General features: G+C 36.0%; 2 protein-coding genes across 8 annotated transcripts; both read right to left on the reverse strand.

The window, feature by feature from the left end:
- Nucleotides 1-2975: 2975 nt before the first annotated feature.
- Nucleotides 2976-8081, reverse strand: LOC121261242 (monothiol glutaredoxin-S15, mitochondrial). 2 transcript variants are annotated; one of them, XM_041163510.1, is made up of 7 exons: nucleotides 7968-8081; nucleotides 7009-7101; nucleotides 5136-5270; nucleotides 4874-4973; nucleotides 3963-4029; nucleotides 3428-3506; nucleotides 2976-3344 (listed from the first exon to the last, which is right to left on the reverse strand). In XM_041163510.1, the coding sequence occupies exons 2-7, from the start codon at nucleotides 7069-7071 to the stop codon at nucleotides 3285-3287; spliced, it is 504 nt and encodes a 167-aa protein (XP_041019444.1). In that variant the 5' UTR covers nucleotides 7072-7101; nucleotides 7968-8081; the 3' UTR covers nucleotides 2976-3284. The 2 variants fall into 2 exon arrangements, with proteins under 2 accessions (XP_041019444.1, XP_041019437.1); XM_041163503.1 differs by lacking the exon at nucleotides 7968-8081 and adding an exon at nucleotides 7595-7844.
- A 1936-nt stretch (nucleotides 8082-10017) lies between these two features.
- LOC121259781 lies at nucleotides 10018-13345 on the reverse strand. Of its 6 annotated transcripts, none has more exons than XM_041161551.1 (3): nucleotides 13218-13253; nucleotides 11832-11931; nucleotides 10018-11727 (listed from the first exon to the last, which is right to left on the reverse strand). In XM_041161551.1, exons 2-3 carry the CDS (start codon nucleotides 11849-11851, stop codon nucleotides 10479-10481), a joined length of 1269 nt encoding a protein of 422 aa, XP_041017485.1. In that variant the 5' UTR covers nucleotides 11852-11931; nucleotides 13218-13253; the 3' UTR covers nucleotides 10018-10478. The 6 variants fall into 6 exon arrangements, with proteins under 6 accessions (XP_041017485.1, XP_041017468.1, XP_041017460.1 ...); XM_041161534.1 differs by lacking the exon at nucleotides 13218-13253 and having other exon boundaries at nucleotides 10018-10256; nucleotides 10431-11733; nucleotides 11832-12705; XM_041161526.1 differs by having other exon boundaries at nucleotides 10347-11733; nucleotides 13218-13236.
- Nucleotides 13346-13421: the final 76 nt, after the last annotated feature.

A 13421-nucleotide genomic window follows, 5' to 3' on the forward strand; every position in this document is an offset into this window, starting at 1 on the left:
GTCGTCAGTCGGCAAGGTATTTTTTCTCTTGTTTTTTTTTCCCACTTCCTCATCCCCACTCCTATATACATCCTTATTCCTTAAGACATTGTTTCCCCTTTCCCCATTCATGTTCTTTATGTTGCTGATAGCCATTGTTTCATCGTCGACGTTGGTATTTATACTGTTTTTGTTAATAACCAATGGGAAGACAGCATTCACGTTTGTCCAAGAATCACGAACAATACAAAAAACACAGCATCAAGAGCAAGATGAAAAATGCAGCATCAAAATCAAGACCAAAATCAAAATGGAAAATCAAGATGAAAAGCAAAGCATCAAAATCAGAAGAGCCTTCTATATATTTTTTTTCTCTTTTTTCATGTTTCTGGTATAGGCCACCAGCTGCTGAAAATGGAGAGACCTGAGTTTGAGAGGGAGGGGGGGAGAGGTTACATTTGGATATTGAACTGAGTTTAGTTGAATTAAGTTAAGATAATAAAATATTGTTAGAATATTATTTTTTAATATTAATATTATTTTAAAATTTAAAAATATTAAATTTTTTATTATATTTTATATAAAAATTTAAAAAAATTATAACGATGAGTTTGATAATCAAATGTATTGAGAGTTTGAGAGAGAGAGAGAGAGAGAGAGGTGGTGGGAGGGAGGGAAGCTGGTATGTGTGGTATAAATTATAATGAAAAGAATAAAAAAAAAAGTAACATGACATGTCAGTTTGTAGAAATTTTTGCGTGGAATTATTTTAATTTTATTTTCCTAAATATCAGGTAGTCCACGCGATGTTTAAGATGCAAGCCATGTCCAAAACCTTTTGAAAAATGGCTAAACCGAGATTAATGTCCCGTTTGATAATAAGAGAAGATAAGTTGATTTTAGTATAAATGTTGAAAGTTAAATAAAAAATTATTAGAATATTATTTTTTAATATTATTATTATTTTTAGATTTAAAAAAGTTAACTTGTTTATTATATTTTGTATGAAAAAGTTATAATGATAAGATAAGATAAGATGAAATCATTTTTATATTCATGACCTGGCCTAGCTGGACAAGCCCTAGATAAATTGACTTCTAAGAACTGTAACAACTTCAAGATTTGTCCTGTGGTTGGTTGTCGAGAAAATTAAAAGCTGATAAGGGAATGTTTGAGAAATTAGAGGAGATGAAAATTTTATAAATAGTAGTAAGATAGTTTATGAATAGTAGTGAGATAATTTGATATAAATATTTATTAAATTTTGAAAAATGAGAGAAAAAGTTGATAAAAAATATCATACAATTAAAATCTTGTTAAAATATAAATTTTTAATATTATTTTTATTTTAAGATTTGAAAAAATTGAATTATTTTTTATTTTTTGTTTAAAAAGTTAAGAAAATTATAATGATTAGTTTGAAAAAATTGTAATAATTAGTTTAAAAGTATTTGTATTTGAATGATGTTTAAAAACAATGAAATAAAATGAGATTGAGATGGAATGAAAAATATTTCCAAACTTCCCCTAATTTGATTGTAATTTTATTTGACTTGCACTTAAATTTTATTAGAAACCAAACAGGACCAAGATTTTAACGGGCGATGAACTGCCGGTTCCAAAACCTCTTAAGAGCACTCTCATTGGATTAGCTAAAAGCTAAATCCAATGAATATTTAGCTATTAAAAAGTAAAATATGCTCACATTGGATTAGCCAAATTTTAAAAATTTAGAATTTAGTTACAGTGACTTTCAAAAGTTTTTCTAAATTTAAAGGTTATTGTACATACGTCAAATACATATTTTATTAATTATTTATCTCACTTTATTTCTATCACATATTTTATCAAAATTGATATATTAATTTGAGTTAGTGATATATTAATTTAATAAGAATATGATTATTAATTAATATATAATAGGTAGAATAGTAAAATATGATAAAATAGAATAAAATAATAATTAAAAAAATTAAATATTTTTGAAATAATTAGTTATTCATTACTATATAATGAATAAATGTATAATCTAATGTGGAGATTTGATATGAATAATCAAAACAAAATTCATCTTATATTATTTTATTATTATATAATGAAAAAATAGCTATTCCAATGTGAAGATTTATGTGAATGGAATAGCTAAAAGTTAAATTTCTCTTATATTCATCAAATATGTCCTTTAACTTTAGCTAATCCAATGAGAGTGCTCTAAGAGCCCCATCTATTGAGGAAGCAACATGTAGATCACACAAAAAACAAAAAAACAAAACTTGCTAATCTCACAGGTGGGTAACCACCGAGTCACCGTTAACGACAATGAAACGGGACGTTTCATCTCCACGTGGAAACAGTTCCTTGAAGGTTTCCCAAGGCAGTTGTATACATCATTTTTCTTCGACATATGCCATCTCCCCATATGGCATGTTCCTCCTCATCGTCTACCGAAATCGCCGCTGCCTCCTCATCAACCTCCATCGGCACGTCGTACTTCACCGGATATCCTTCAAGCATACAGTGAATGTCGTCGCCCTTCCCGTTTGTTGTCGAAATCTAGGGAGAAAATCACCCCGGCTGTGTAACGCAAGGCAGGGAATCGGTTGCCTTTCGGGTGTGAAAAGCTAGGACAATTGCTGGTGTGGGAGTGGCGGTCAGAGCGTTACGTGTTGAAGCATCAGGGCATTACTTTCACGCGACTTGCATGGCTTATTCGCCTGATTGCAGACATCACGTTATTATTAATACGACCAAAGGCCAGTTTAGTGTTTAGATAGTTAATAAACCTTAAAACTATAAACTATATTTCTTTCAATCTCCAACGTACACTAAGCTGGGTAGATTTGGGTTTGTCATATACGTCGGTAGAATTGTAGGATATCAATCGAGATCCAGCAATTGGAGGTCCTGAAGTTTTACCTTCTCTGCATAAAAAACAAGATGGGCATATTTTCAAAACTTCAAAGAAAATTGGCCATTTTTGCCTTTATATCGGAACAGAAGATGAAGTGTGGCTTCTCTTGTATTTGATTCACAATAATTCAAAACCATGAAGTTCAGCCACAAAATTCAGTAGAGAAAAAAAAAATTAAATTAGGTCACTACACAACAAATCCAATGGCAGATGAAGGCAGAGTAATACGCCGCATTTATTGTTTAAAATTTCAAGCTTATCATACGAACCCTGCAGTAAACTAGCATATAAAAGTATAGAATCCCATATCTCGTCACTTTTTTTTTATCAATGATCCAATATCGAGATCACAAAATTTCTAGTGACACCCTTGACCCTTTTTAGATTCACTACGTCATTCAGACTTTTCCTGATTAGCAGCAATATCTTTCACCTTTTCCTTCAGTTCACCAGTCTACACGGACAAACCACATTATTAGAGAAATGCACTGCCCTTGGCAAAGAACGAAGCAAAATATGTTTTGCACAAGAAGTAACCTGGTGCATGTTGAGAATAATATCTGAGCCTCCAATGAACTCTCCCTTGATGAATATCTGTGGAAATGTGGGCCAATTGCTGCATTTGAAGAACATGGAATTTTAAAAACTAGCATACCATACAAAATTGAAAGGATCACGGCTATCACAATCTAGAGTCCAATCTCATTGCCCGATTAAAAAAGCGTCATCTCCTGGACTAATGCAATGCAACTATCCATCTCCTTCCTCTTCATCTTCTTTTAACCCACCTAATTCCCTTGGTGATATAGCTGGTGAGGCCCAGGTGGCATCATCGAGTTCCAGAACGATATCAGCCTAATATTTAGAAACCTTATCAAACAAAACTCTGTAGTGGTACATCTCCACAGTAGCTTAATCATCACAGTAGCTTGTTTTCATCTAGAAGAAAAAAAGTGGATGCAGCTTTGATTTTTTTTTTTTTTTTTTTTTACATTTTGATTTCTTTTTAGTTCTATGCCCAGATATAAATATAAAATAATAGTAACGAGCAAAACACCAAGAGCTAACTTACCTGAAGGATTTTACAGCACTTTTCAGCTCAGGATTTTCCAGAATATTTCTAGCACTCAAAGGAACATCTGCAACAGTCATCCATATGGTAAGAGGACAACAACCACATGAGTCCGATAAACCAAATACTTATCAAAAAAGGGAAGAAAGTATGATAAGCAGATAAATTTATTTATCATAGGAAGTTGACAAGTACCAAGATGAAAACATTCAAATTACAGAAAACAGGTATAGGCACAGTTAATCCCTAGCTATCAGGAAACAGTGTGCACAATTAAAGCCCAGTTTGTATTCGCAAGTCATCTCAACTCATTTCAACTCATCTCAACTCATTTCACTACTATTTATTATTATTTATCAACTTTAACTCACAAATCTCATTACTATTCACAACTCATCTCACTACTATTCACAACCCATCTCAACTCATCTCAACTCATCTTCGAATCCAAACGATACCTAAATCTTTTACACTCTCCCATTGCACATAACTATCGATTAGTGGCTTGTCCAGAGATAACTTTTAATTGGTTCCTCCTATGCTTTCATTCAATTTGTGCAGTGTAAGGGAGAAAAGTCGCAAGCTATGCACTACAAGCCCTCTCCACCATGATAAGGAAACAGTAACATCAACAAAACAATCCAAATTACAATTGATTTTTAGGCTTTCTAAAGGAAATAATGTCATGTGTGATCCACACAACATATAACATGTGTTCATACATAGGTGCATGCTTGCATTTTGTATATATGTTTCACATATAATGTTTATGTACAAGTGTTGGGTGCGTGTGCCTATGGTGAATGTGAGTCTGGCACAAGAATAATACACATTAACACATATTGACTGCTAAAGTAACTAATAAAGGAATGGAAGGATTTGCGCATAAAACTAAACATCTACACACTTACTATATTGTTTTAAGACTCTAATTGCCAATGAGCTGAATCCACACTGAGGAAATTCGGGAACCCCTTTCATGTAAATCATTACAGGATTCTCCTTGACATCCTACACCAGAAACAACTACAACTAATAAGTTTTTCCTTTCATAGGTAATCAGACTACAACTTCTCAGTATTGAGCTTGGATAAAAGACTTTCATATTGCTAATGGGAGATGACACGCCTTTCAGAACATGAATCCTAAACATAATTGAAAAGATTCATTTACCTGCTCAACAACATCCTTCAAAGAAAGGGGAGAACTTTCAAGCTTATTAGTGGGTCTAAAATCTTCATGTGTATCAGGATCACTGGGCACAGTAGTTGAATATCTCATCCCATTGTGGTAAACGGATCCGCATACCTACCAACAATTTAAAGCAAACTATTATATGATAATACTGCTGTGATCACTGAGAACCAGAAGAACCAAGAATTAGCAATCTGGAATATGGAGTTGCTTTATAAATATTTGATAACTCCAACTTAAAGTCAATAACCTAGCTAAGCTGCGACATTGCAACTCTTTTCCGTTAATAAATAATGAAGTTTATAAAGAAAATCTCAAAAGGGTGCATCCTAGTATACAGGAAGTATATAAGACAAGCAACATCTAACAAATTCTAGTTCGGAGTAAACTAAACTCGAACCTTACTCAATCTCTCACTCTCTCTCATTTGACCAACATACCAATAACATTGATCCAAAATCCTTTGGCATTGGGAGGGGTATCCCCCCCCCCCCCAAGCCCATCCTAATTGGGCCTGGGCCCAACACTGTGGCCCGTTCCAGCTTAGGTCTCACCCTTTCGAGGCCCCAGAGTTGCCAAAGGGGTCCAGCCCTCAAGGTTGCATCAGAGGAAGGAGGATGCATAGGGGGAACAGATGGGACACGCCAACTCTGACGTCCCCTGTTGCACCTAGCATTAAAGGACTTACGTCAATGAGAACACAAACGACCCTCCATTTTCTGACGGAGGGGACCAGAAGTGACCGTGCCATTCACCCACTGCCGGGACACGCCCTGGAATCCACGCCGTCTCAAAAGCCACGCTGCATTGAAAGCTCTGCCTCAGAGCACCACGTCGCATTAAATACCCAGACTACCATACTTATAAAAAAAAATACATAGCCTAAGATAGACGTGAGAAGGACGACTTAACCCTAACACAAGGAACATAATGTTCCCTCGTAACTTCGTATAAAAGCTACATCCCAGGTACAAAGAACTCTATCTGAACTCTATGATTAAAAAGACAAGACTTTAAACATTCGAGACTGAGGCATCGGAGGTTCCCCGGACCACCCCGAGCCCACCTTCTCCCTTGTGTTTGCAGGTGAAGATCTCGGCCCGAATTTCCAGAACCATGTTCAGGCGTACGAAACACAACGTTAACAGGCATCATGAGGCTACCTTGATGCACCACTAATAAACTCTCTCACTAAATAGATCTAGCTCGCCAACTTATCTTAATAAACCCAAAAACGAAAGAAGGGGTTAAACTCAACAATACTGCGAGCATGTGACAAATATCCACATCAAAGAAATTCCATGTGCAAATGATATTGACTTGTACCCAAAACTAAAAGTAAGACTATATGTCTCCTAAGATTCTCCAAATAATCAATTTAATTTGACCAGAAAACAAAGTAGCTTAACATGATATTTAGTTCTTGTAGAATCTATGCCATAAGGTCAATCTAGTGTTGTTGACAGTCACACCCCTCCCCAAAGCTATAACAGCAGGAGTCGGAAAAATGTGGACAAGACCCGGACCATAACTACCGTACCATTAACAATGTAGTCTATGCCCAGAAAAAACATCTTCACATTTTGTTCATTGGATGTCTGACCCTTCCTCTCCTAGTCAATCCATGCTCGTCAGCATCACCAATTTTCCAGAAAAATCACAGCCCCTATATGAACCTAATTTCACAACCTACATCTACCAATACATTTCAATGTAAATGTGTTTTAGAAACAATCAGAGGATCCAAAGAAGCGACTCTTCGGCCCATGATTCATACTGTAAAATCTATAATCTCATCACGGGTGTATTGATTAACTAAATGTAGAGGACAACGGAAGGTCTAGAATCTTACAGTTCTACTAGAACGGGAGACCGCAATGCCCTTCAGCATCATACTCGATAATAACCTCGCCATTGTTTTTTTTATTTTGGAGCTGCAAATTATCTGCACAGAACAATAAAGAGGAGAAACATAACCATATATCTATCCAAACTATACGAACATACATACAAAGGCACGTGCACAAACACGGAGTTCAACAAAAGCTTTCCTGGGAAAAATTATTGGAAACGAAACGAACAGAAAATGTTGAAGTGAACGCATGTCGGGTCGAGAAAACGGATTTTAATTTGTGAGAAACATATGTATTCAAGGGGAAAGAAAGTGATAATATAGGTTACAAAGTTCTAGTTTGGTAGCAGATAAAATATTTTGAAGAAAAACGAAGGAAACGAGAAATTCTGGATGTAAAAGACAATGTCTAATGCAAATTCGTGAAATAAGATTTCGAAGTTTGCACCCGTAACACCGGAGAAGGACATGAGAGTACAGAACAAACTGATTTCCGAAGATTAGAACAAAATTTAAGTGCAGATGGAACAAGAATTGAGGAAAGAGAGAAGCTGGAGAATGAAATTGTCACGGCAAGAGTTGGTACCAATGAGTTCCAACACAATAAAGAACTCTTAAAGCCTGTCACAGATTCATCAGTTGCTGCCATTTCCACTCCATTTAAGGAGGATCGCAATCCTGACAAGGGAGGCAGCCATGGTATTGACCCGAATAAAAAGCCACAGGAGAAAACAAGGCGAAAAAAGCACCGGCCCAAGGTGATCACAGAAGGAAAACCCAAAAGAGCTCCCAAGCCAATGACCCCAAAACCAACGACAGGCAAGAGAAAGCATGTACGAAGAAAAGGACTCAGCAAACACCCTACAACTCCAGCAGAAATATACCTCAGGGTTCAGACAAGGGTACGAATTTTGCAGGTTTGGTCAGAGGGTGAGGTTGTAACAAGGCAGCCGATTTACCTCTGGGTGTGAAGGAGACCAGAGTAGGGTTTTGGCTTCTCTTCTCTGTGCGAACTGCGAAGAAAGAAAGGAAGGATGAATCCCCAAACTAAGCGTTGTCGTTTTATGGTCTTCTACTTCATCGGCTACGCGCGCGCGTTGGCGGTGTCGGGTGTAACGTTTTTCTGATAAGTAAATACTATGGATGTAATTAGTCTAGTCTAGTTTGGTTTTAGACAAAATTTATGACCGAATTAGTATGTACTAATTTTACATTTTTAAAAACTGATTACGTACCGGTTACACCCTAAACCGGTACTTTCGGTTTTACCAATTCCGGTCCGGTTCGGTTTGATTTTTCAGTTTTAATCATCTATCATAAAAAAATTTATGCCATAAAAAATTGCTCCCAATCAATACACACAGAATAAAGATTAATAGAGAAAGAAAAACCATCAATGCAATAGTAGAAAATTCAAATAGAGAATACACAATGTAAAAAATATCATAAAGAATGCACATAAAAAGAATACACACATAACGAAATTCAAATAGAGAATACACACAATGTAAAAAAACATTGTAATGATTCGAGAAAACATAGAACATGCAAGAAACTAAACCAGTAGAATCATTGAATGACATCCATGCAACCCAAAAAATTTATCAAGTTCAAATCTACTAACAAATATATATGAACAAACAAACATAATTACCCACAAAAACAAAAAGGAGAGAAATCGAGCTATTTTCAGTTGGATGGGAAACTATACATGTTCATCCTCGATGGAGAGCTATGCAACATATATAAAACCTAAATCTTAAAATATAAAATACAAAATTATACCTTCCACAATTATAGTTATACTAGTATTATAACTATAGTCTATATAACTATCAATAATATAGTTATAATAAATTAAACTCACTATAACAATTAACAAATACTAGTATAACTTATAGTCTAATATAGACTATAGTTATATTATATAGCTATACTAATAGTATAATATTAATACTATTATGTAGTCTAACTAATACTAATAATCTAATATAGATTGTAGTTATAGTTATACTAATATAATTATACTAAATCACTATAACTAATACTAATATATAACTAATAATAATATATAGTTATACTAATAGTCTAATAGTAATAACATATGATCAAACCATGGAACCAGAACCGGATCGGGTCCGGCTGGTTTTATTGTTACAAGGACCAGTCCGGTTTTCCGATTCAAATTTACACCTTTAGTAAATACAGAGAACCATATATTTCTTATCAAAAAAATAAATAATATACATATATCTAGCCATATATTGTGCATAAGAATGGATTTAAGAAAATAAATTAAAAATGCTTTCAATATTTTTTTTAAATGGATGGTTTGGGCACCTTAGTTCTTTGCTAATGTAACATCGATCAAACCAACATGATATTTGCTGCATTTTATTAAATAAATAGTACATCTAACGAGTAATAACCTTAAATATGGCAAAATTTATTTTGTATTAAGGTTTGTAAAAGTGGATAAAAATTTTATGAAAAAAATGTTTAGATAAATTTGCTATATGTGGCAGTGCATTTACTTATAATTTTACTTACAAGACTTGTTTTATTAATTTTATTTTGAATTTCAAATTTCATAATTTCATTGTTTCAACATATCAATAATCAACGTGTAGAGAAGTAAATTTTTTATAAATTTTTCTTAAAATATTTTTAGTATTTTCCTTTTTTAGATTTGTTCTAAATATCGTTTTAATTTTTATGTTTTTTTTTGTTATCCAAAAGGTAATCAAGTGATTAGATTTTTTTTTTTGTTTAAATGTATTTAGATGGTAGAATGATAAAAATTTTCTAAAACAGATTGAAACCTTTTGAATTTTGCCTAAGCGCAAGAGTGTAACCATGAGTCTATAGGCTATTATAAAGTGGAAAGAACCGCGGATTTCATCATCGTTGTCGATGGGGTTCTTGATTTATAGAAATTATTTTCTTTAATTTTCAGCCTCATTCTCTGTCAATAGTGTTTCACATTCCCCAAATAAAGAACAATCACAATAAGAAAATGTAAATCAACAATTTGTTTTTGCAAAAGGTTTTCAGAATGAGGTGGAGTACTACTCAATCATCCGGCACTCGGACCAAATTTATAACAAAAGATGCTTGAATTTAGCCCTTCAATGTCTCGCAACAAAAGGGTCATATCATCATTCTCTGTTCACCAAACCCAATTAACGCTTTAAGAATAGACCTTATTCACCTGTATACAAAACTTGAACCTTCCTGCTGTTGTTTCTCTGAGATGCAAGAATACAAGCTTGTTACAACTTAAGCTGATCAAACCAACCACCCCCCCCCCCCCCCCCCCCCCCCCCCCCCCCCCCCCCCCCCCCCCCCCCCCCCAAAACAAAAACAAAAGCACACCAAAAGAGAAAAGAAAGACTTGCAAGGATGGCAGGTTGAGAACTTACAATTGGGACCTGACCTAAAGTGAGTGACCTAAAAACAAAGGAATTGAACTAGCGCTGGCTATTGTACGGTGACCATCTTTCATCCCTCCATCGCAGCCGTCGGGAATGGGGTGCTGTATTATCTGTTGACCGCCTAGGATATCGTGTAAAACTGTGAACACTCCTAGATGAATGCCCACGCATTTGCCGGAAGCGGGGCCTACCAGATGAGGTAAAAGAGGACCTGCTCTGAGATGACCAGAAACGGGAAGTATTCTCTGATGACCACTCTGGCGTTTGTCGCACACGCACTGATGACAAATTGCTGTCTCGCCTAGTAGCAGCACTAGCATCATCATGAGCCCATCGAGTGGTTTGCCTAGGCATACCCTCTGAGGACAAATCAGTGCTCCTTCCAACAAGGGGACTGGCCTCCATATCATAATCTGCCCTCGATGTTCTCTCAGATCTCCTATTGTGCAACTGTTCTCTATCACCTGAAACATCCGAGAGATGAACCATGAGGGAGAGCCCAAGAGTACGAAACATGGCCTCCAAAATGGAAGACATCCACCCACTGAACTCTGCCGATAGAGTGTTTTCTTCACTGCTCTCTTCCACAAACTCTGGATGAAGTGAGCTAAGGACATCCTCCAAGTCCCTTTCCCGTTCCAACCTTGTCCAATCACTTTGTCGCATGGGGTCCACCTCTGATGGTCGGATAGATGGGTGTTCAGACCTTGCATGCTTCCTGAGTTTTGAATAGGTCCCACTAAAATCACACATCTCAGAAGAACAACTCCTTGCTCTGGAATTCATGAATTTACGAGCTGGCTCTACAATATGATACCCATAGATCTCTCCCCGACAAAGAGGGCAGACAAGCTTTGGCTGCAATTGGTTCCCAAACTGTCTTGCTTGCCCAGGGTCCAACCCATGTTCCCCTCTGCGAAAGGCCGAGTTTGTGAATGGAATTTCTTGGAGTAGTGTTATGGAGGCATGCGGAGCAAATGACTTACAGAACTGATCAAGACAATTGGAGTGCCGATAACTGGTGTTGCACATGTAGGGACGGCAACCGTTCTCATGGGCGGAACACTTTAGAAGAACAGCATTATGAGGATGTTCCATACAGATTGGGCACCTAGCCTCCTCCCATTCTTTCACATCGTCAGCTGATCCCAATTGTTCTTCCGATTTATGTTGCTCAATGTTCATGGAGCTATTAGGGTAACAAGATGCCCTTGCCTGATCAGCAGGCAAGGCTCGCATTCTTCTGACCTTTGGCATTTTGGGAGTCAAGTTGTTATCACAGGAACTAAATCTACCACAAAACCAGCACATCATAAGAGCAAGCATCATAATATCAAATCAAATATCAGATATATTTTTTTTATAGATAAATCAAATATCAAATATTACCGTTCAATAATGCAATGCATGTGTGGATGCAATGGATGTTACAGATCACTGACTCAGATCATTAAAAAAAAAAATGTCTGCAATTGAACCTGCACGATGTCTGTATTCTTGAGTGAGTGCTCATGGGTTTCTCTATCTGATTGTGGATATAATTAGACTTAATGTGTCATAAATGTACGGACATAATTTTAAGTGTGAACCAATATAAAATGAATCCAATAACTATAACAAGTAAAAGTTTACAACTGATCATTGTAAAAAAAAAAGTACAAGTGTAAACCATTCTCCAACACAAAAGAATTGATCAAGTGCAATACATTGATTCTGTTAGGGTCGCCTAGCCTCATTTCAATCATGCTGGACCCCCACCCCCACCCCCACCCTGCAATCTACTATGCCCTCTTCCACTTGCAAATACAAACAAATAGAAGAGATGCTCCATAACAAATTGTACCACCAACACAGGGTGGACAAACACTAGTCCGTGGTGTTGTAATTCATCTATCCTTACATCAGTAAAAATTCACTAGTTCCCCCTATGAACCTACACAAGGAATTTCATTCAAAGATGGTCATAAAAAAACTGTGCACCACGGACCAACTAGCTAGTTACTAATTGCAAACACACAACAAAATACACATGCCTTACATTAAAAAAAAACAAAAGAAAGAAGTAGATGGGTCAAAATACTACACAGCAACATGAATATGCACCAATATGAAAGCAAAACAAAGCACTAGTCACAGCTGACACTAGAGGGCTTTCGTTTATTTCTTGAAAATTACAAATTATATCCAACAGAAGGTTTCCTAAATTTTCATAAGTCTATGTCCATCAGGACTTGGCACAGAATACCATTCTTACATGCCAAAAGCGCGTGATTAACTTACCGATAGAAAAACGTCATCAACACCTCAACGCATGACTCGACAATTACAACCACTTAGCACCTACCTACCGAACAACAAAAACTCATTAACTACCCCAAAACTTGTACCCAGTCCACTAACTGTTCTTATTATTTATACCTAGAACAAGAAAATTAAAAAAAAAAATCTTGATTCACCTATTAATCCCATAAAACTACAGAAATGACGATTTTTAATGTAACAATAAAAACAAGTACCGGAAAATCAACTGGCTACCATGGAAAGGCTGCTGTGGATTTAAATCCTCTAGCTTAGTTGAAATAAAACCTCAAATTTCACAAACAATGAGTAGATTAAAACATTAAACCAACCAATTTAATAAAAACCCAGATTTCCGAGGAAAAAAAATCAAACAAAACCCAGATAAATACATCTTACGCACCGAACATATCATCAAACAAATCATAGTACCGATAAAAAAAATAGATGAAGAAAAATGGAGAACATCGAGTTTACCGAAAGAATTTGGGGCCAAGTGGAAAGCTTTACGAAGACGCAGCTTCAATGAAGTCAGTCTCCGATATATATATTTAGAGAGAGAGAGAGAGAGAGAGAGAGAGAGCTGAAGAATAGCGTCTTGTATTATGAAAGTACACTGGTCCGGAAGCCCAATAGATCATAGAAGTAATATGGGCCATCAGTTCAAGCCCACAATTCGGG

The sequence above is a fragment of the Juglans microcarpa x Juglans regia genome, chromosome 1D (assembly GCF_004785595.1).
Source record: "Juglans microcarpa x Juglans regia isolate MS1-56 chromosome 1D, Jm3101_v1.0, whole genome shotgun sequence".
Taxonomy (NCBI): domain Eukaryota; kingdom Viridiplantae; phylum Streptophyta; class Magnoliopsida; order Fagales; family Juglandaceae; genus Juglans; species Juglans microcarpa x Juglans regia.